Here is a 22,601-nt window from a genome sequence, read left to right on the forward strand (position 1 = left end):
TGGGAGTCATTTTTCACAAAGCGGCACCGAGGCTGTCTAGCTCCCGCCTATCCTTTCTTTGGATTGGTGGATACATTTCCATGAGGATTGTTGATGTAAACCGCCTGTATTCATTGGAGAGACTGCTACTAGCCTAATACAATCAATATGCATAGCCATCTCAAGATAACTCCTATATAAAGTGTCTTTTCCCAAAGTTGCCGGGATGTCACGTGTCCTACTTATATCAGTACACTTGTAACAATTTTAGAAAGTTATATTCAACCAAATAAACCTCACATAGAAAATAAGCCATTATTTTTTGTTGATGAACCAATTCGATCATCTCATCATTTATTTATTTTTATAGATTTTCCACCGAGTTGGGTCTCTTTTTCTCTGGTATTTTCACTTGCTGATGATGGGCATAGGGAATACACGTTTTGTCAAATGCATTGGAATTCTTTGATCCTGATTGACCCATTCAGTTTCTTAGGCCTATCACTATTGTGAACTATTGTAAAACCATGGTCCGTAAATAATAATGACATTGACGAGCAAATATAAAACTAGAAAATCAAATTGGACACCTTTTCATTTGAATTGAAAAGTCACATCTTTCTCCCTTTCTTTGAGAACATTTCTGGCAGGTTAAAGTGGCCCTTAGTAAAACACACTTCGCTACTGTGGCCTATTTATTGCCTTACCTCCTTACGCCATTTGCACACACTGTATATAGACTTTTTCTACTGTGTTATTGACTGTATGTTTGTTTATTCCATGTGTAACACTGTGTTGTTGTTTGTGTCGCACTGCTTTGCTTTATCTTGGCCAGGTCGCAGTTGTAAATGAGAACTTGTTTTCAACTGGCCTACCTGGTTAAATAAAGGTGAAATAAAATTTTAAAAACAGAACACCCTCATATTAATGTGTATTTCTTTCCCATTCCCAACATACAAAATGAAATAAACAAAAATCATATATATATATAAAAATTTTAAAAATTAAGTAGTTGATAAAAAAGCCTACAGTAGATATATTAATATTAATGATTAACCAATACAAAATACAATTGGAGCAATGTAGTTGATAAAACACTATATTTATTGCATACTGCACTCATTTGGCTGTCAAATATAATGTCAGCTTTAATGTCTTCTTTAAAAATAGATGACAAAAATAGATGTAATATTATAACGTGATATGATTTTGTAACCTGGCCTAAATTATAATGCTTCTATTGCAATGTTAGAATCTACATTTGCACTACAATGAACAAGAGACCAAACAGGAAAAGCAGAGGAACTGGATATGTGCCTCTGCTCTGGCCTAAAAGATAAGGAGAGAGAGAACAGAAAAACAAGGTGAAGATCTGCATGTCTTCTGTCATTACTGTTACTGTCTGTTCCCAAACACATTCCTATACATTATAAGTACAATTATTTTTACGGTACATTACAGATAACTAATATCCCTCCTTGCAACCAAATTATTTGTACACATTCTAATGGAATCACATTTTTAAATGGATTTAGCACTGGCGAAGCATGCTAACCATTAATGCAACATTTGACACCTTACCGGAAGTTGTATTGGGGATGGTGGTGGCAGTATTTGTTGTCATGGGGGTGGTGTTTGAATCCACCCTTCCTCCGGTCAGACTGATACCCAGCTTGTCAAGCTCAGACTGTAACTGCTTTGACACCCAGTTCTGCACTACAGTGTTATTCTCAAAGGTTTTCAGGTCATTTAGGTTGGAGCCGAGGAGTCCAGACACTTCACTCACACTAAGAGCCTATTTAGAGGCAGAGAATTACAGAAAAAATGATAGATGACAATGAATATGAGTCACTGCCATCACAGGTCATTGATGAATGGTATGGTTACGGGAATGAGCACATACCTGGACGACAGCTGAATCCAAACCAATAAAAGTGTTGATGTCCATGCTAATATTCACCCTAGACAGACTCCGTATGTAGGTGATATTGGCACCTCCTAAAAAAGGGCAACAAACATAGTGAGAATGAGGACTGGGGTGGCACAAGTGTTCTCTAATGTCACAGCCCGAGTGAACTAAATCTTTTAAATCATATTTATTACAGGATATCCAAGAAACCATCGTTTTTCTGTATGTATGCAGAAAATGGAACCCTTACCCAGGTATGTCTGAATGAGCTGGTAGGATGTTAGCTGATCTGCAGTGGCGCGGGTTTGGGCGAAGTTGATAGGAAAGGCGGTCTCAGCTACTGCAAAGAAGGCCTTCTTATGCGCTGAGGAACAGCTAGTGATTTCCAGAGCATCTGCATCTCTGTTGTGTTCAGAAGGCACAAGAAAAACACTAACTATGAACACGCGAACAAAAAAAGCATATGAAAATGTTCAAACATCAATTACGGAGCGTTTAGGCCTGGATACTCTGTTGAAGTCAACCACTGCAAGAGCACAACAAAGATACATGTGAAGTGGAGTGACTTGCATGATTCGACCACAAGGTAACTCTCTCACACAGCAAGATCTGTAGATGATCTTACCGGAGACTGTCATTTCTGATGCCTTGCAACACACTGAGGTCCAGTGCGCACAGGTTAGGCCCTCCAATTGAATTCAGTGCAGAGGCACCAAGCGAATTGCCAGCACTTAAGAACTTGGTGAAAATAACTTTGGCCTGAAATGGAAAAAGGAAGATGAAAGATGCATTTAAATGCACACCTTTTAGAAGCAAAATGTTTATCATGTTTAAAAAAAACACAATTTAAAGACATTGTTGATGTAAAGTTAAACATCCCTACTTTGGCGGAGTCCCATTCTCCATTGCCATTGTCCATCAGCGCTGCTAGTGTGTCCACTGTAGTGATGTTCCACTTGTTAATCTGCTCCATGGAAGCCACGCGAGACACCGACCCAAGCACCTGAACCTGCTGGTCTGAGAGACCTTTGGGGTACGCCTAGTGGACAAGACCACACCATAAAGAGCTGTTACAGAATGACCACCTCTTGGCAACCTGTGAGTTTGAAATCTGTTGTAATTTCCTGTTTTGTGTCAGTAAAGTTTTATACCTGGTGTAGCTTCTCCAAAATGACCTTTTGCATGTCATCATCATCTACCTTCTCAGTCAGGCTGGCCAGATTGTCCATTACTACTTGGGCACTCAGACAGTGGTTGAACGTGGTGTTGTCATACCCAAAGGGGAATGCGTCATTACTTATGGTCACTTGAGTAATGTTGCCAAGGGAGTCTGGACATGCATTTACTAAATAGAGAAGTATTGAAAAGAAATGTGATCATTCATGTCATAAAGGAGCCTCCACTATTAAAACCATAGGACAGCTATATTGACCTGGTATTATTTAAACCTACCAGTGCTTCGTTTGGATCTCAAAGACATGGTGCATTCTTTGAACAGCTTCTTCAGTTTCCTCTTCATTGTCTTGTTTGTACGCAGTCTTTTCATGAATTTCTTCAGGAACGTGCTTTTATTCCGCTGTTTCAGTCAAAAGAGAACACATTAAGAAATAAGAGACTCATGTAAGGTAAATGAGAGCTTTTCAAATTTGGATGGGTAACAATCTCAAATTATGTCACTCAAATTATGTCATTTAAAAGATCGGGGAGCTTCCTGCCATCCAGGGCCTATATACTAGGCGGTGTCAGACGAAGGCCCAAAAAACTGTCAAAGACTCCAGTCACCCAAGTTATAGACTGTTCTCTCTGCTACCGCACGGCAAGCGGTACCGAAGAGCCAAGTCTAGGTCCAAAAGGCTCCTTATCAGCTTCTACCCCCAAGCCATAAGACAGCTGAACAATTAATCAAATGGCCACCCTGACTACACTGCTGCTACTCGCTGTTTATTATCTATTTATAGTCACTTTACCCTACATCTACATATATCTACATGTACAAATTACCTCGACTAATCTGTACCCCCGCACATTGACTCGGTACTGGTACCCCATGTATATTCATTATTGTTCTTTTGTGTTACTTTTCTTTTCTTTTTTTCTTTAGTTATTTAATAAACATTTTCTTAACTCTATTTTCTTAAAACTGCATTATTGGTTCAGGGCTTGTAAGTAAGCATTTCACGGTAAGGTCTACACCTATTGTATTCTAGGGAGTTTTTCCTAGCCACCGTGCTTCTACACCAGCATTGCTTGCTGTTTGGGGTTTTACGCTGGGTTTCTGTACAGCACTTTGTGACATCAACTGATGTAAGAAGGGCTTTATAAATAAATGTGATTGATTTTTTACAAATACAATTTGATTTGAATACAACATATTGTCAAAGTGCTACGCAATTGTCACGTATAGTATATACCGTGCTGATGTGTTTCCAGAAGTTCTCTGTCAAGTACAGTGGAAGAATGTCAAGCTGCTCTAGAGTTTTTTCAGTCCATGTGCTTGGGTTTCTGAACAGATAAGAATACATACAGACTGATTGAGAAAAAAATCAATAGACAAAAATGCATTGATTTTTCTTTTTTTTTGTGTATTCTACACGAATACAAATCAGCACAGCTCCAATGTCAGCAATGTGACATACCCATATGTGGTGTTGCCACTGCAGATAACCGTCTCCATAGCTGTAATCTGCTGATCGGAGAAGTCATTGCAGTTCTTCAGTTTCTCCAGGATGTAAGAGTCAGAGCTCTGAATGTAGTTCTCATCCAGAGTACATGCCATGTTGCCCAGGACCTCGAGATTATCTCGACTGAGCTGTGTCCCTTTGATGTTCTGGAATAAATCAAAACTCGTCATAATCACTGCTTTTAAACACTCAGTCGGAAACGTGTGTCTTTGTCTTGAATACATAACTCACCAGGCACTTTTTGGCATTGTTCAGTAGATCAACCTTTCTTCCATCCAACGTGCTGGAGAGGACGGAGAAGTCTGCTCGTCCTGTTTCAATGAAGTAGGATCTGCAGTTGGTCTGTTGTATGTTAGTGTAGCTGGAGAAAGATACACACAGTTTACATTGTATTTATGGTTAATTTATATGGCATTTTCATTTGGTTATGTCAGCGTAAAAAAACAAACAGTAAATAGTTCATCTAACATTAGTTACTGTCATTTACAATTTATTTTACAATGTCAGTGACATGACCAACTTACCTGTAATACAGCAACATATCTGATGGATAGTTGACAAAATCTTGAGGACTTTCACCTTTGATGTTGTTCCACATGCAAGTTAGCTGTAAAACAAAATGTTACTTCCTCATATGTCTGTAAAATAAGCTCCTTGAAAACAGAGAAACATATTCAATCAAAACAGGTTACTAGGTTTCCAGTAACTATTGTCATTCTTGTGCTGAGAGAATACATGCTTGGAGTCATAATTCACACAGGCACATTAACAATGTAATCTGGAGGCCTGGCTACCGGTTTTGATTGAGTAGGGCCCTTAAGTTTATGTAGAAAAAGTTGTATTTTTAATATTCACCTGTGTCTCCTTGAGAACCACCTTTCTTCGACCGTCCCTACGTCTGCAAGCTCTGATGAGACGTTGAGTTTTTGTTTTTTTGAAAGTCTGGACACGAGAGCAAGTGAATCCTTGAAGCACATACTCAGAAAGGCTACAAAGAAATCAATGCAGTAAATTCATTAGAGTTAATACAGGAACTATAAATGTCATCATAACCAATTTTTGTTCAAGTGCATAATAAAAATGTATCCCCATGTGAAAATAATACATGTATGATTTCTGCTCAGCTATTGGTCAGGACCAACATTCTCTAAACACTGTTACACTTACTCATCAGGCTCATCCAATCCATTTGCTACTGTATCAAAGAACAGCACAGCCTATAAATGAAACAGAGAGAAACAGAGGTGCAGAAACATTTATAGACGTATAATACACATGTTCACCACCTTATAATCGTGTAAATATTGAAGGTCTACACAGCTTTTGAATACTACAAACCCCTCAGTTACCTGCTGAGGTTTCCATTTTTTCTTGTTGATGTTCAGAGCAGTGAGTGTTTGATTTCCAGTTGTTGGGAAATTCAGTAGATTCCTGGGAATTTCGGTTGCCATTTCATCTGGGACATTGACTATCAGCTCTGTTGGTTTCATGTCAACTGTGATGATCTGAATAAGTAATACAAAAACATGTCAACATTTCAAAATGAATACTGTTATTAATAATAACAATATTGTTATTATTGATTACCCTTGATTTAAATGAGGCATGTAGGAATATTGGGAGGGAAATTCATAACACCTACTTCACATCAGTTAGTCTAGCTGCTGTTAGCTAGCCAAGTACAAACCTTATTAACATAGATCTGTTGCACAATTGTTGGAGCAGTCAGCATGTTGGTAACAAATTTTGGGTTGGTGGATGTTGTTAGAACCTGCTGCGCAGGTATTGCGATGAGTGTTTGGGTAGGAAGACCTCCCACTAAAGAGCCCAGGTTTATTAAACTGTCGCTATTGTTTATCTGAAGAAAGAGAACATTAAATTATGAAATATCCTCTACATTGGAAGTAGAGAGGATGGAATGGTTTAAAGCATGAATCATGGTTGTGAATGATGCTCACAACCAATAGGCCACCAGCAATAAACCTATTTAAGAAGTAAATCACCTGGAAGTTTTGGGTGATGAGAATCTGTATGATGAACAAGGACTGTCCCAAGTTCCATCCAGAAACACTGCTCAGATTACTCAGGGATTGTAAAATCACACTGGGCGGGGCTTTAGTGATCTGTCCAGTGGTCAGACTTGTGACCTGCGGGCCCAAGGCCGTGATTGATCCCAGATCGACAATTTGGATATTCGATGCCAGTGCGGAAGAAATCTGGAAGGAAATGACATCAGCGAAGATTAGGTAACAGTATCATTTAACCAATCAATGGATTGTGATCACATGGAAATAATGGCTCATACTGTAACATTTCATTTCCATGTGTTCAAAACACAGGTCTAAGGTTAAGGTGTAACAAAAATGGAGATCCTGATGGTGCTCACCTCTGAGTCCACGTTAGTACAGGATTGGTTCAGGTTGCCCAGGACAACCACACTCTCTGACTCATTGAGTTTAGAGTAAGCTGAGGCTGGGACAAAACATTGTAAGTGTGGTGGAAGCCTAAAGATATGGGAACAAAACAAAAATATGAATTAAAACACTTAGTAACACTATCTTGGATTAGAATGTCATGCCCAATTTCCCCATAGCGTCATTCAGATTCAATGTAGACTGTTGTCTATTATCATACCCTTGACATAAATGCAAGAAATAAAGTAAGTTAGTAACATAAAACCAATGATTTTAGTGGCTACTGTTCAAAACTCACTGTAGTGGGAGGAAGTTGGAGTTCTGCAGGAAGATAAGCTCAGTAAAGCGTTTAGTCAGATTTTGAGGAGCTCCAGCGAAATTGAACAACTTAATGTTGACAGGGTTCACGGCAAATAGTTGTAGCTGTAAAAAACAAACAATAAGATAATCCTTTGGTTATGTATTTTTGGTAATATATGATGCCCCTTCATCAAAACAGACAGGTGCATGGGCTTACCGTCGACTCTGAGCCAAACGTGTCGAAGTCTTCAACGGTCACAAAAGTGATGAACACACCAATGTAGTTAAGGAACCAGGCAGTGGAGTTGAGATTTGGGTCAGTGGGACTATAACACTTGGGTGCTGCTGAACCTACAAGTCAGAAATCAATAAATATGTGTTTAATGTACTTGATGTGAGAAATCATTTATGCTGCTTTAATAAAAGGCATACATCCTTGAGGAATATCTGCCATGAAGCAGAATTTATGCATATTCTTTGGTAACAGACCTTATGTTGAAAATGTGCATTCATGCAAAGTGTAAACTGATTACTGGAGTAATCAGTAGTAAGTACTAAAACACTCACTTCCCGTGTTGAGGTAGGTCTTTATGGTGCTGTACGCATCATCTTGAGTTATGGCTGAGCCATTGAAAGTGAGATTGGATCCCAGTAGAGATACACTGTGAAAACCACAGCAGACAGTCAGCAAACTTTTCTTCCTTTTATTCACGTTCAATGATGTACATATTTTTGTGTAATAGTATCAGTAAATGTAAGGTATTTCCAGTGTGGTAGCTTACAGTCTCCTGAAGGGTAAGCAGGAGGCGTTGAGTGTGTCAGAGGACTGGAGCAGGGCTCTGTTGAGGAACTTCAGGTAGTTACTCAGTCTGTTGTCAAACCAGCGGTCAACCTCAGCCTTGTCATCAGTGGCCAGAGCCAAAGGCCAGACGCAGGGCAGGACTGGACGCTTCACATCATCTGGAAGATTCTCCTACAGACAGATAATGATCAAAGTCAAAGGACTGAGAGAACGCACCATTTAAGAATTTTTTTCTTTCAGTAAATCCTAAGAAAGGGATACTCAGTGAGTGCTTGAAAATGGTGACCACAATCAGCAGTGTGTCCTTACGGTTTCCAAGAACTCAGGAGTTTTTTTGTAGTTTCGGAAGATTGTGCAGAGCTTAGTCTTGTTGTCCACCACCTCTGGCTTCCTGAGGAAGGTGCCGAGCTCTGAGGGATGTATGGTGTTGAGCAGCTGGAAACACAGATAGCATAGGATACACAGTGCCAGTACACACTTTCCAAAAGTTGAAGTGCAGCTGAAACAAGTTCAATGTACTGTACCTCAGATTCCCGCTGTGGTGGAATAAGGGAGAGGAAGTTGGTCAACTTTGGGAATGTAAAGTTGAGGAAGGATTGTCTCAGGAACATGAAGAAGCTGTTGTTCCTATAGCAACGTAGTGGAGTTGATTCTGCAAACAATGAGATACTGTAAATTAACTAGTTCCTCATTTGGTCCAGCACTAAGCCCAAAACTGCAGCCCTCAGACCATAGTATATAAAACCCATTATTCTATATGATCATGTATTTAGAATTATAGAGAAGGATCATGAGAAGTAAAGTGAGATACTAGTACTGTTACTGGTAACTCGCACTTTGTTGAGGAAAGATGTATTTGCTACGATTGTAATATGTTGTTGTATCACCCAGCTGTCTGGAAAGATTCACCCATTTTAAATGTTATATCATTTTTGTGCATCTCTTGAACTTTGTTTATTGATTCCTGGGGTCATTTCATGTTTTCGTGTGCATCTGAGCTATTGCCGTTCAAGCAGGCAAACATGATGAGTTTTGCATGATATGATGACATAAAAAAAGTACACAAAAAAAAGTTTTTTAGAAATATAATGAAGTAAAAGTAAAGTACAGTTATCCCCAAAAACGACCTAAGTAGTACTTTCAAGTATTTTTCCTTAATGTACTTTACACCACTGGAGATGATGACTAGGTGAATACCTCTGAGAGACATGATTATTTGATGCTGGACAGCAGCCTGTGTGCCATTGGACAGTGATGGTAGGATAGAGTTCAGCAACGCCACTCTGTAGGTGACAGAAACCACCCATTGATATGCATTGTCAAGCACAACTAAGAGCAGTAATGTACTGTACACGAAGGTCAGTTGCAAACATGCATCACATTATTGGAAATTATTAGTGTTTCTATAATACACTGTGCTGATCTTACGTTTCTTGGCTGATGTTGCAGCCTCTGTGTCTGACGATGTTGAAGAGAGGGGCCACATGCTCCTCTGTCAAGTTGGGTAAAAGTGGGCGGAGTCTCTGGCCCAACCACACCAGCACTTCAGGGTCTTTGATGGAGGGATCTGGTAGGTTGGCATTGTCAAACACCTGCTGGAGGAGCACCTGACGCACATCCACCGGAAGGTGAAGACCCTGAAGACAGAAGCAAATGAGGGGATTGTACTAAGCAAAGGTATATAGGGAATAAGACAGTGGTATAAGAATTGACCATCACTCATCCATACCTCAACAGCTGGAGAAACAATGTCAAAGAACTCGCCCAGATCTCTGGGAAGCACATGAATCAGTATCATGTGGACATCTCCAGGGTTTCTGAGCTGACCAGGGGTGGAGGCCACCTCCCCCAGCTGCACGGGGCTCAGCATAGGCAGGACATCCACCTACACAGTGAAATAAAAACATGGATTCAAACTGGTTACAAATGACTCTTGGATGAATCCGTAAGTTCAAAAGGTCAAGATCATGAACTAGTACCAACCACTGAGAAGTTTCCATGCAGTCGTTTGAGTTCTTCTAGGGGTGCAAAACCAACAAATGGCCCAAAGTACTTTTTAAGCCAGTCAGTGCTGTTGTTTGAGTTGTTGAAACAGTTGGGGTCTGAAACAATAAAAAATATTTTCAAAGGTTGGAGAAAAATATCTGTCTTTCTATCCTAACTGATTACAATTCCTTTGTCTTCACAGTGCTTAGTAAAATTACATTTTCAGGGATCATTGACGTTACAGAATTATTTAAATGTACCTTCAGTGTCGTTGCGCCTCAAGAAGGGCTCAATAAAATTAGTGTAGATCAAAAGCTGTCTTTGTCTGTCCATAGCTGAGTTAGCTGGGTTAGGGTTAGCTGGTTGACGACCTAGAGCTTCCACTCTGCGAAGACAAAGACACCACATTGAAGTACTAGATCAAGAGAGGGCAAATAGTCAACCACACTGAAATAAAATGTATGTTTTCACATACAAAATCTGGTAGGTCCCACAAGTGAAGTTCTTGGTGCTAAGACAGGACAGGAACTCTCTGGAGGCTTGCGGGAGGAAGGGTCGAAGATTCGTCAGAAACCACTTGCGGGTGTGGTTTGGGCTTCTCAGGTCATGTTGACTAAACTGGTCAATAACTACCTCCCCAAATACATCTAGCACCAGAGAGATGGATGGGCCGCTGGGCTGGTAAGACTGAACACAAAGACAATCAGAAGATGTTTTCTTGGATAAAGACATTTACCTACAATCTTCTGACATTATATATTTTTTTAAAGAGTACACATTCAAGAAACTCTTTAAAAATATGTTTCAAAAGGAGCTGTTCAAAAGTATTATCATATCTTTGAACTCCCTGACAAAGGCCATGCAGCCGAAACACATCAGAGTTTTTAAACTTAGTTTTTTTTATACCATGTTTGAAAACCTGTGAAGAGCCTCATCAAGAATTGCAGAATATTTGGTGAAGAACAATTTCCAAATTTTTTGGGGATAGGTCAGGTTGCCTGACAGTTTGCATTGCAGGATCTCAGAGAGTTGCTCTGGTTTTAGCTGGGTACGCTGAGAGGGCACAAAGAAACACATACAATAGGACATTCATTTTTGGAAATCAATTCAATCACCACCTCAAAAATGTAATCAATCAAATCAAGCATGTTGCATGTAGAATGTGGGTTTCATAAATACACACAACGTAGACGAGTGTCAAACCTGAGGTAGGCAAGCATAATGTTGGATGGTAAAGTTGCAGAGCATAAGGGTCATATTCGTGCCAGCAATGTAGTTTTCCAGATTAGTTCTGTGAGAAGGGAAACAAGACTTGCATGAATAAACTGTGTCTTTAAAATTGTTATGGCTATTCTACAGGGTAAGCACTCACGTATTCACTCCAGCACAGATGTGGCTCTCTGCAATAGGAGATTAATATGAATTACTATCAACGTTCTGAGTTACAAGTTAATCAAACAGAATCTGATATGGTGTTCAAAACACTGCCTCACCATTGACTTGGGGGGTCGTAGAGCACTGGTGGAAAGAACAGGAATAATGTCAATCTCATACAATTCAATGATGTATATTTCATTTGGACCATAGTACATTTATTGTTGAAGAATACAAAATGATTTCATTGAAACATAATGATAATATAATGACATTGTTGACATTTCTCACCCCAAACTTAAAGGGAACGACGTTGCAACCTGATGTAAAGACAACACCAACAATAGATGTCAGGACATGGAAAAATACTCCATTGAGTCACAGCTCATGGTCACATGATCATATCTAAATTCTGACTCACCCGGAGGAGCAGCATCCATTACGGAGTCCTGTGTGTCTCTGATGACTGGTCCCAAATCAGATGGGGCCGATGTAGCAGCCCTGTCCAGCCTGTTGAATCTTTGGATGAGCAATAAAATCAGATGTAATTAACTCTGATAACATACAAACTTGGACATTGTGGGTGTTATTTTTTCCCCCACAAACATTCCTGATACTTACATTCTTGTGAAAGACTCACACTCAAGGCTAGTCTGTGAGAAGAAAATAAATCAGAAGGAGTTTAGTAAAAACGTAAATATGCCCAAACAAATATATCATATAAAGTGTGCTTAATGTAGCGACAGTACCCCTCTTATTAGCATCTGCAGCTCATGGAGGAAGTCTCGGAGTCGGGTGTCGTTGTGGAGGTGGTCAAAGACTCTGTTGATGATGTCATCTCTCTGTGGAGTTGGAGTGTGGGGCATCAGCACCAGTTCTGCTAACTGCTTTGGAGAGAGAGCTGGCAGGGCCTCCAGCTGATAGAGAGAGGAGACACACACATCATTGTAATACTGATGAATAAAAGACCTGATCACGTAGCATGTTCCTGATCCCTTAAAGACGTCCAGTTCTAGAAATGTTCTGATTTGGCAGAATGTCATGTAAATGCTTACTGCAGAAAAGTTTCTTTGCACATCAAAGAAGTGCTGTAGCGGTGCGAAAATGGAAAATCTCCCAAAATGTCTCTTAATTGAATCCAAACTCCCATTGGAAGGACATCCCATCATATCTGAAAGAAAAGTATGCAATGTGTCGTATTAGCTTGTCCACTCAGTTCAATGCACTATTTGAAAAAAAGACATACAAAATCAGTCCTAAGTTAAACAAATCGCCAAATCAAAATAAATACCTGAATATCGGTGTTGTGTGAGGAATGGGTGAATGAAGCGTGTGTAGACCAGTTTCTGTCTCATCTCATCCATCGATGAGATGTGATCACTCAGCCCCATGACACTGTAAGTAATGAGAAAATCAGGATCTCAGAATTCACACTTTTGGTATTATCAATAGGATATGTGACATTGATACTGAAGAAAATGATGAAACAAATATGTCTATGAACTGAAAAATGTATTTGTGGTTGTCTTTGTGTTGTTCGTACAGTGCTTGGTAGGCTTGACAGCTGAAGTCTCTAGTGCTGAGGCAGGATAGGTACTCCTCTGACACTGAAGGTAGGAGGGGCCGCAGTCTGATCAGGAACCAGAAGGTGATGAAGTTCTCATCACCAAGGTTCTCAGCACTGAAGCCATCTGTCGGAAGCTGGCCAAACAAGTCTGTGAGGTTGGGCCAACCCGAACTGTCATTCTAAAAGGGAAGGATTTCACAATGGGTCAAATGTCACAGTAACATGACATTTGTCTTGACTTTAATTGAATCTCTGATGATTGAAAATAAAGTATTCTTACCATCATTGTGTGTGGTCCTGTCAGTATCTTGGATAGCTCTGTGACCAATAGTTTCAGATTTTCTCCAGTGAGGCTCAAGTTAGAATGGGGCACACATCTCAGGACCACAGCCAGGTTTTCTGCTGCATGGGACACCTGTGACAGAAGAAGACATGTCATCATAAAGTCAATACAATTTAAAAGGATTTTGGAATTGGAAGTCCCCTGTGCAAGAACATTTTTTAAGTTAAAGGTAGACTCAGCAAAATGATGTTGCCACGAGCAGCTCTGCAGATGATGGGAGAGATGCAAGACTTCGCTCCCACACAGTCACACACAGTGTCATACTGTTAGAGCCCCATAGGTACGGGACCAAAACATGTGGGGAGTTTAGCTTTGCTCTTCAACACCCTTAGGTGTTGAGCAAATGGACCTACTACACTCTTAGAAAAAAGGGTTCCAAATGGGTTCTTTGGCTCTCCCCATAGGATAGCTCTTTTTGGTTCCAGGTAGAAGTATTTTGGGTTCTGTAGAAAGGGTTCTACATTGAACCCAAAAGGGTTCTACATGGAACTAAAAGCTTTCTACCTGGAACCAAAAATGGTTCTTCAAAGGGTTCTCCTATGGGGACCACAGCAGAACCCTATTAGGTTCTGGATAGCACCTTTTTGTGAAGAGTCTATGCTGTTTAATTTGTTCACCTACGTCATATCGCTGAGTCTACCTTTAAGATAACAAGCAACAATGAAAGAACAAACACCCATAATAGTAGCATTAGGAAAAATGATGCTTATCAACTAGGAGTGGCCTACTTGACGTCAGTGTATTTGGTTGAAATGATTTTGTCAGAACAATCTAGATTGTTGAAATACTTTGGCTATGAACCACAAAGATAGTGATCCCATACTGAATAAGAGATCATGAGGACTTAACCAAGGTGAACATAGTGGCAAATAAAACTCACCGAGCACATATCATCATTGTTGCCAATGTGACAGACATCCATGGGACCAACCATTGAATACATGGAAGAGTTAGAACCCATTGGAGGATTTAATGAGCTGAAAAATAATATAGAGGCATAACATTTAGTTCAAAATATTACAAATGATCATATTCAAATGATCGGAATCAACTAGACCAGTGGTTCCCAAACATTTTATAGTCCCGTACCCCTTCAAACATTCAACCTCTAGCCGCGTACCCCCTCTAACACCAGGGTCAGTGCACTCTCAAATGTTGTTTTTTGCCATCATTGTAAGCCTGCTCCACACAAACTATACGATACATTTATTAAACATAAGAATGAGTTTGAGTTTTTGTCACAACCCGGCTCATGGGAAGTGACAAATAGCTCTTATAGGACCAGGGCACAAATAATAATATAATTATAATCAATCATTTTGCTCTTTATGTAACCATCTTACATATAAAACCTTATTAGTTTATCGACAATTGTGAATAACTCACCACAGGTTAATGAGAAGGGTATGTTTGAAAAGATGCACATACTGTAACTCTGAAATGTTGGGTTGTATTGGAGAGAGTCTCAGTCTTTCCACACACAGTCTGTGCCTGTATTTAGTTTTCATGCTAGTGAGGGCCGAGAATCCACTCTCACGTAGGTACATGGTTGCAAAGGGCATCAGTGTCTTAACAGCGCGATTTGCCAAGGCAGGATACTCTGAGCGCAGCCCTATCCAGTAATCTGGTATTGCCTTCTGATTAAAATACATTTTCACAGAACCACTTGTTGCAATTTCAATGAGGCTCTCTTGTTCAGATGTCGGTAAGTGGACTGGAGGCAGGGCATGAAAGGGATAACGAATATAGTTGTTTGTGTCATCTGTTTCGGGAAAGTGCCTGCGTAATTGCGCACCCAACTCACTCGGGTGCTTCACTATATCACATTTAACATTGTCCGTAAGCTTGAGTTCATTTGCACAATAAAAATCATACAATGATGGAAAGACCTGTGTGTTGTCCTTGTTAATGCAGACAACTTCTTAATCATAGCTTCAATTCTGTCCCACACATTGAAAATAATTGAGGAGAGAGAGTCCCTGTAATCCTAGATTCAGATCATTCAGACGAGAAAAAACATCATCCAGATAGGCCAGTCGCGTGAGAAACTCGTCATCATGCAAGCGGTCAGACAAATGGAAATGGTGGTCAGTAAAGAAAACTTTAAGCTCGTCTCTCAATTCAAAAAAACGTGTCAATACTTTGCCCCTTGATAACCAGCGCACTTCTGTATGTTGTAAAAGTCATACATGGTCGCTGCCCATAACATTGCATAGTGCAGAAAATACACGAGAGTTCACGGGCCTTGCTTTAACGAAGTTAACCATTTTCACTGTAGTGTCCAAAACGTCTTTCAAGTTGTCAGGCGGTCCCTTGGCAGCGAGAGCCTCTCGGTGGATGCTGCAGTGTACCCAAGTAGTGTAGGGAGCAACTGCTTGCACACGCGTTACCACTCCTCTATGTCTCCCTGTCATGGCTTTTGCGCTATCAGTACAGATACCAGCATGAACATCAGCTACGTTTGGCTACATATGGACCGTTAATGGAATTCCCGCAAGAGAGTAACGGTTAATGTGATTGGATGTTAATTATTTGACTAGGCTACCTGTATTAATCATTGTGTTGCTATTTCGCTGAACACTAATTTAATAAAAAAATGTATTTTATTTTCGGCAGTGAAACAAGGCTACTCAGGCGAGAGAAATATATATATATATATTTTTTAAAGGTGAATCACATTTTTATTTGGCTTACCCCCGACGGCATTGTGCGTACCCCTGGGGGTATGTGTACCCCAGGTTGGGAATATGTGAACTAGACAAAGTCTACGAAGTCCACAAGGCTAATAACGTAAAATATTTATTCAACTCACAAGACTTGGTTGAAGACAGCAGTAAGGTCGTGTGGGATCTGAGTCTGGTTGTTGAGCTGGAAGCGGTTCAGGGCAGGGAGGACCACATGCTGGAACCAGTCCTTAAGGCTGGTGATGTTGAAGTTGCTGAGAGAGGGAGTCTGGCTGGGGATGGTCTCATTTGTCAGTGTGAAGTTGGGGGAGATGTGTCCAGCCAGCTCTGCCAGGATCCAGTTCACTACTGCCTGGGCCAGAACATGCTGTCTCTCGGAGCTCACATTCCTCTGTTGGGAGACAGCACATAGTACATAGTTTCAGATTGGAAAAGGAAATCATTTGTTCATACTTGTGAGATTGTAAAAGACAACACATACCACTTGAATGCTGCCCACCAAAGTCTTGATGAAACTACCCAAGGGCCTCAGGAATGACAGGAAGTCATTTAGAGTCTGCAACCACAGATTTGTAATCATTAGTTGGCTCATACTGTACATGGAGTTGATGACAGCAAAAGAAATAGCCTTGTTTGACATTAACATTTAGCAGACGCTCTTATCCAGAGCAATTAGGGTTAAGTGCCTTGCTCAAAGGCACATCGACAGATTGTTTAATTAGTCCCACTTAACCGCTAGGCTACCTGCCACCCCAGAAAAGAGACCGATAAACACACGCATGCACACAGACTCACTAACACACATATTAAATATATATATATTTTTTTGTTGTATTGTTTCTATATCCTTGTATTTGAAATTTGTGTGACTGTCCTTGTCTATCAGTGTATTGTTACTTGTTTTGTGTTTTTTTGTGGACCCCAGGGAGGGTAGCTGATGCTTCTGCTAAAGCTAATGGGGATCCAAGTAAAAAAAATTATAAAAATTAAAACACATAACGCACTCTGTCAAGTTCATGTGGACCTGTGGCATTGCCAGCAGCCATGTTGGACATCATTGTTGCATTGTACATCGACTGATTCAGGTGAGCATTGTTTATTAGAGGCCCAAGCAGACTCTGGAAGACCAGGCTGATAGTGCCATTGTCCAGGTCTCCATTTCCGGGGTGAAGAACCAACTCTGCCTTCTGTTCCGGGCTCAGCAGTGCCAGGACTGATAGCTGTGGGAGAGAGAACATTGGTCTTGATTGGTCATGAACTTCCCGTGGCATCCTATAACATCTTAATGGCATCTTGTGTCTTCCCGACATTAGACTCCCTGCTTTATTAAGAGCCTGCATAGAGTTAAACACTTACACCACTGAAATTAACGTTCAGTGCAAAGAAGTCTTCATAGTCAACCAAGGTAGAGAAGGATCCAAAGTTCCGCATCAGCCACTGCTCACTGCTGTTCTCATGGGCGAGGCATCCTTTTTCAGAACACAAACAGAACTCTCAATCACATCCTACAGATTACCACATTCATCAAAATGTCAACAATTCCAATATATTGAGTGACAATATCCATTCATAATTAAATAAATAGCCTACCTGCTGTATCATTTCTCTCGAGAAACCTGCGCATGAAGGACGTGTAGACTATCCTTTGGCGTTGAGGGTCCATACTCAGGATATTCATATCCAATTCATTCACACTAAAAATAATCAAAACAACAACAAATCACTGTCCTCCATATTGGTGGTTAGGATCGGAAACACAACAGAAAAATCACTGGGAAAATGGGAAGCTCACAGAGCCTGGTAGGTCTGGCAGGTGAGGTCGCTGGTGCTGAGACAGGCGAGGAGGCTTTCGGTGACAGAGGCCAGGCGTGGCCTGAGCTTGAGCTGGAACCACACTCTGGTGAAGTTGACGTCGTGGAACCTGGGCTTTGAGGCATTGAAGCTGAGCCCCTTAATCAGCTCCAGGATGGGCTGCAGATCCCTGCTCAAACTCTGTATGGAAAATAATAGTGATGTCAGCATAAAGTCCACTTCATGCTTTCATAACGCATTCAAGGTATTTTGTCAATTTCCCCCTGAAACTGTTGATCAAATGTCACTCTCTTGTTGTACTGTACCATGAAGGAGTCTGAGTAGAATTGAAAGGCCACGTCCATCATTTCTTTGAGCCCGTTAATGTGCTCCTGGGTGTTGTTAATCCTCCTCAGCCCAGCACAGCTTAGGAAGCTGTCAAATGTAGCATTTGAAAACTAAAAAATATATAGATACAGAGATGCAAATATGAATCTCTTGTTTAGCAATTTTCATTGAGGTATTTGGGGATTTATATTGAAGTGTAACATTTATTAGGGGGGAAACTCACGGGAGCACACGAACCCTCAGTCCTGTTACACATTCCACCGGGGGAGTTTCCATGGGTGCTAGTGATTACATAGATAGCAAGTTAAATCAATCTCTTAGCCCCTGTCTAATCAGTGTTACATGACCACAGTGGCAATGAAACAAGAAACATACCCAATTTGATTTAACTTACCTATTTCCCCCATCGCACAATGTAATACACTTGAGTAAAAAAAAAGGCATTGTGATATTAGCATGGCTTGAAACATATTGACATTATCACATGGATTTAATCAAAATGTCACAATCAAACTGGTTTTCGATGACTAAGTACACCACAATAAGCATATTCTCGACAACCGATCCCACCATTCATCAATTGAGAGGCTCTTAGCAAAACCTGTTTTATTTTTTAGGAACAAGAGCTAGTGTATTTTTAAGATCTTGAAGATCCTGTTACTGTGTCTCGAAAGTAATGTATGTTACCTGGGCTGACCCAACGGCGAAGAAACCTAAAATAAACAGAACATTCAAATGAAAGCATGAAACAGTAGGCAACATGGCTCTGTTTTAAGTGTAATATTGAGTGCCAGCCATTTATTTGGACGTTAAGGGTGTCAGAAAAGGTCTCCTATGCATGTTTTAGATCAATTAAGAACAAATTTAACAATGGAGGAGAAGGACGTTTACCCACCTGATCCCAGGACAGCTAAGGTGAGGGCAAGACAATACCCACGATGTCTCATTTTGCCACCACAAGTCATTGGTTCATCCAAGAACTACCTTGATGTCAAACGACAGTCACGATGAAATCACAACAGATTCACACCTAATCCACCGTGTTTCTTCCAATACTATATACCACAACCAATGACAGAGGGGCAGAGAGACTCAAAAAAAGCCGTAACAAAACGGACACCTGACAGAGATCATATTCATGTTAAATTGTTGTACCGATGCTGAATATTGACATAGATTTTTACATGAGAATCTCTTGATTTGTGCAAGTCACTGAAAATATGGTTTGTTAGCTATTTCTATTCTCATTGTCTTTTTGTCCTTTTCCACCCACTTTAGCGATAGTTTGGTCACCTGTTGTGATAACGGTACAATGCCACCCATGCAGCCTCTAAAACAGTCATCTGTTTTCAAGGGCATCTAGTGTGTATAGTGTGTATATATTTGTGTATATATATGTGTATATATATATATATATATATATATATATATATATGTGTGTGTACATATTTGTGTTACAAATAAGTAACCAAAACTTTGTCTAAAAGTTATTTAATAATTCAAAGACAATTTCCTGAGACCAAAAATGATTGTAAGTATTCCTATATAAAGATGACAGTAATAAGAGTTCACTGTAAAAACAGGGTAACTCCATCTATCCCCAGGCATGTATTCTAATTAATCATATCGAGAGGAAAAGCCTTTGACTATCAGGTACAGCTAATATGAAACACTATCATAGGTATGGAAAATCTGTCAAAATAAATGACATACAATAATTTGGCAAAACAAATCTCTTTCAAGAATAAATCCCTATGTTCATCCATCTATTCATCATTTGCAAAGTGAAAACTGAATCCTTTAAGTTTTTAATTAACATTTGATCATATTCACAATAGTAAAAGGACAATTGAAGGGCTCACCTGACCTAACTGGCTGACGATGTGAGGTACCACTGAGCGAGAATGGACAAGTGGTGACATATGAGACACCCACAGGGAACATTTCTCAAAAAGGGTGGGGAAGGGTGTGAACAACAAGCAACCAAACATAAAACACAGATTAAGATGAGATTTCACTTGGATTTAAGGACAACCAAAGTTGACAAACAAGCTATACCAACATAAAGTTATAAAAATCTGATAAATAAACTGACAAAAGGATTCAAAAAGTAATTATTCCAGTACATGTTTTTGCATACATGTACACTGAGTGTACACAACATTAGGAACACCTGCTTTTTCCATGACATAGACTGACCAGGTGAATCCAGGTGAAAGCTATGATCCCTTATTGATGTCACTTCGATCAGTGTAGATGAAGGGGAAGAGAAATGTTACGGAAGTATTTTTAAGCCTTGAGACAATTGAGATTGTGTATGTGTGCCATTCAGAGGGTGAATGGGCAAGACAAAATATTTAAGTGTCTTTGAATGGGGTATGGTAGTAGGTGCCAGGCACTGGTTTGAGTGTGTCAAGAACTGCAACACTGCTAGGTTTTTCATGCTCAACAGTTTCTGGTGTGTTTCAAGAATGGTCCACCACCAAAAGGACATCCAGCTAACTTGACACAACTGTGGGAAGCATTGGAGTCAAAATGGGCCAGCATCCCTGTGGAATACTTTCAACACCTTGTAGAGTCCATGCCCTGACAAATTGAGGCTATTCTGAGGGCAAAAGGAAGAAGGAGGTGTTCCTAATGTTTTGTACACTATACTACATTAAAATGATAATGAATGTGTAATATGTAAATACAATTATGTAAATATTGATCCAACAACACAGCATCTCTTTTCTCTCTAGGCTAGGGTATATTTATATGAAACAAACACAAGCGCAAAAATAAAGAAATGTGGACTCTATGAAGCCTAGTATTTATTTAATTGTATGACTGAACCTTTATGACACTGCCGAAGCCACTCTGTGCCAAAACAGTGGCTCAGTTATGTAATAGACAGAACATCTAGGAATATTGTAGATTGTGTTACTTCTTAACATTTTTCTAAGTTGATCATCTGTTAATATGTACCTCATTAACATTTGTTGAGTGTTCGTCTTAAGCTTCTACTCTACATAATAAATACAGAGACAACATCACTTTGAATTGACACTGCTTTCCTGCTCATTATTGACATGTCATTTTCCCGCTAATCTTCTTTGCCTTCTTTTGCCGAAGGTGGTTTAGTAGGTTAACTTGGGCGGTTTCAAGGGGCATTCTGTGACAAATATACTGGGAACTTATAAGTAAATAGAAAACTATGTCAATCCAAAGTAATGTGTAGGTAATGTGTACAGTACACTAAGTTCCAGTAGGTACTTGAAATGAAAACAATGTGATTGTGAATGACAATTATAGGTATAAACTTGAACAAATTGGATCAGGAAACACAATCAAACAATGCATTCTCCTTGGTGAGAGAAAACAATGCATTGCAAGACCCTATTTGTATGAGGGTTGTTAAGTAAGTGATTACAGATGACCAAGTTCTTGTACTTTATAAAACTATGAACAACACCATGCAGGTTGTGAACGTCACACAAGAATGTGACACTAAAACTCAAGTTACAGTACTAGAGAACATGATTTAGGACCCATGGAGCATGAATAGGACATATGCACTAAGACCCTTATTGGGATGAAAGATGACACTATTTTACAGTAATATGTTTATCGCAAAACGATTTAGGCTAGATAGTCATTAATGTCACCACTTTGGTTACATAATATCGTGCTTCAAACATCTTCCAATGTTTTTAACTGTTGGAATTTCAAGTTATGCGCAACACATCAGTTTAGGGACCTAGACATTGGTAAAAGTGTATTCTGTCAAGGTGGCAGTTCCAAAACAACATTCACAAACATTCACAAAATACAATTGGCTGCTGTTGTATGTTTGTGGGTTCAGAAGGATTACGTCCTTAGACAAAAAGTTGGTTAGGTTAGGTAACTTGTCTCTGATGAAGCGATCAGAAAATGTGCATCTAGGAGGAGACGTCATGCTACTTGGTGTAGGTCTAGGACAATCTGATAATCTCATAACAATCTTCAAGAGAAATGCAAGACTGTCTCACTGATAGTAAAGGTTATGCAAAAAAAATAGTTGTTATGCATTACTGTCTCCTTAGAAACGATAATTAAACACACAAAAAAAACATTTACTAATTGTAATGAGACTAGTGAATGTGATGATTAAGTAAAAATCTGAATGAACCACAACCATGCAAGCGTGTTTAAAAAAACAACACATTTTCAATCATTTCAAGGTTGAGTGGTTCAGTGGGAAATGTACATCATTGAAATGCATTGAAAGCCCAGGCTGTAAGCCACTGAACATGTGACAACTGTGCAAGAAGGGTGGATACTTTCTATGATACTGTAACTATCATTGAGTATGTGCAGTCTCCATAACAAAATGTGCCATGGTAAAAAAAAAACACCTTATGCTGAAACATAGTTATATACAAAACAGACATTGGGCTGGCTG

The 22,601-nt window shown here is 39.8% G+C and overlaps 1 protein-coding gene across 1 annotated transcript; it reads right to left on the reverse strand.

The window, feature by feature from the left end:
• Positions 1 to 1,062: 1,062 nt before the first annotated feature.
• Positions 1,063 to 20,061, reverse strand: mslna (mesothelin a). Its single transcript, XM_020493437.2, has 55 exons — positions 20,041 to 20,061; positions 19,074 to 19,162; positions 18,866 to 18,891; positions 18,573 to 18,601; positions 18,402 to 18,459; positions 18,157 to 18,288; positions 17,832 to 18,031; positions 17,630 to 17,733; positions 17,396 to 17,508; positions 17,044 to 17,259; positions 16,521 to 16,595; positions 16,168 to 16,430; positions 14,236 to 14,332; positions 13,293 to 13,427; positions 12,989 to 13,191; positions 12,737 to 12,840; positions 12,501 to 12,616; positions 12,195 to 12,362; positions 12,067 to 12,098; positions 11,867 to 11,964; positions 11,737 to 11,765; positions 11,565 to 11,589; positions 11,444 to 11,471; positions 11,275 to 11,362; positions 10,978 to 11,124; positions 10,547 to 10,758; positions 10,332 to 10,456; positions 10,069 to 10,187; positions 9,815 to 9,970; positions 9,514 to 9,722; positions 9,283 to 9,368; positions 8,610 to 8,737; positions 8,395 to 8,520; positions 8,066 to 8,256; positions 7,851 to 7,945; positions 7,501 to 7,634; positions 7,282 to 7,406; positions 6,956 to 7,073; positions 6,573 to 6,785; positions 6,257 to 6,427; positions 5,919 to 6,074; positions 5,737 to 5,786; positions 5,425 to 5,557; positions 5,094 to 5,176; positions 4,801 to 4,930; positions 4,525 to 4,715; positions 4,300 to 4,390; positions 3,341 to 3,464; positions 3,040 to 3,233; positions 2,772 to 2,927; positions 2,514 to 2,647; positions 2,139 to 2,290; positions 1,883 to 1,977; positions 1,561 to 1,774; positions 1,063 to 1,308 (listed from the first exon to the last, which is right to left on the reverse strand). The coding sequence occupies exons 2-55, from the start codon at positions 19,141 to 19,143 to the stop codon at positions 1,235 to 1,237; spliced, it is 6,741 nt and encodes a 2,246-aa protein (XP_020349026.1). The 5' UTR covers positions 19,144 to 19,162; positions 20,041 to 20,061; the 3' UTR covers positions 1,063 to 1,234.
• Between the last annotated feature and the right edge of the window lie 2,540 nt (positions 20,062 to 22,601).

The sequence above is a fragment of the Oncorhynchus kisutch genome, linkage group LG10 (genome assembly GCF_002021735.2).
Source record: "Oncorhynchus kisutch isolate 150728-3 linkage group LG10, Okis_V2, whole genome shotgun sequence".
Taxonomy (NCBI): Eukaryota; Metazoa; Chordata; class Actinopteri; order Salmoniformes; family Salmonidae; genus Oncorhynchus; species Oncorhynchus kisutch.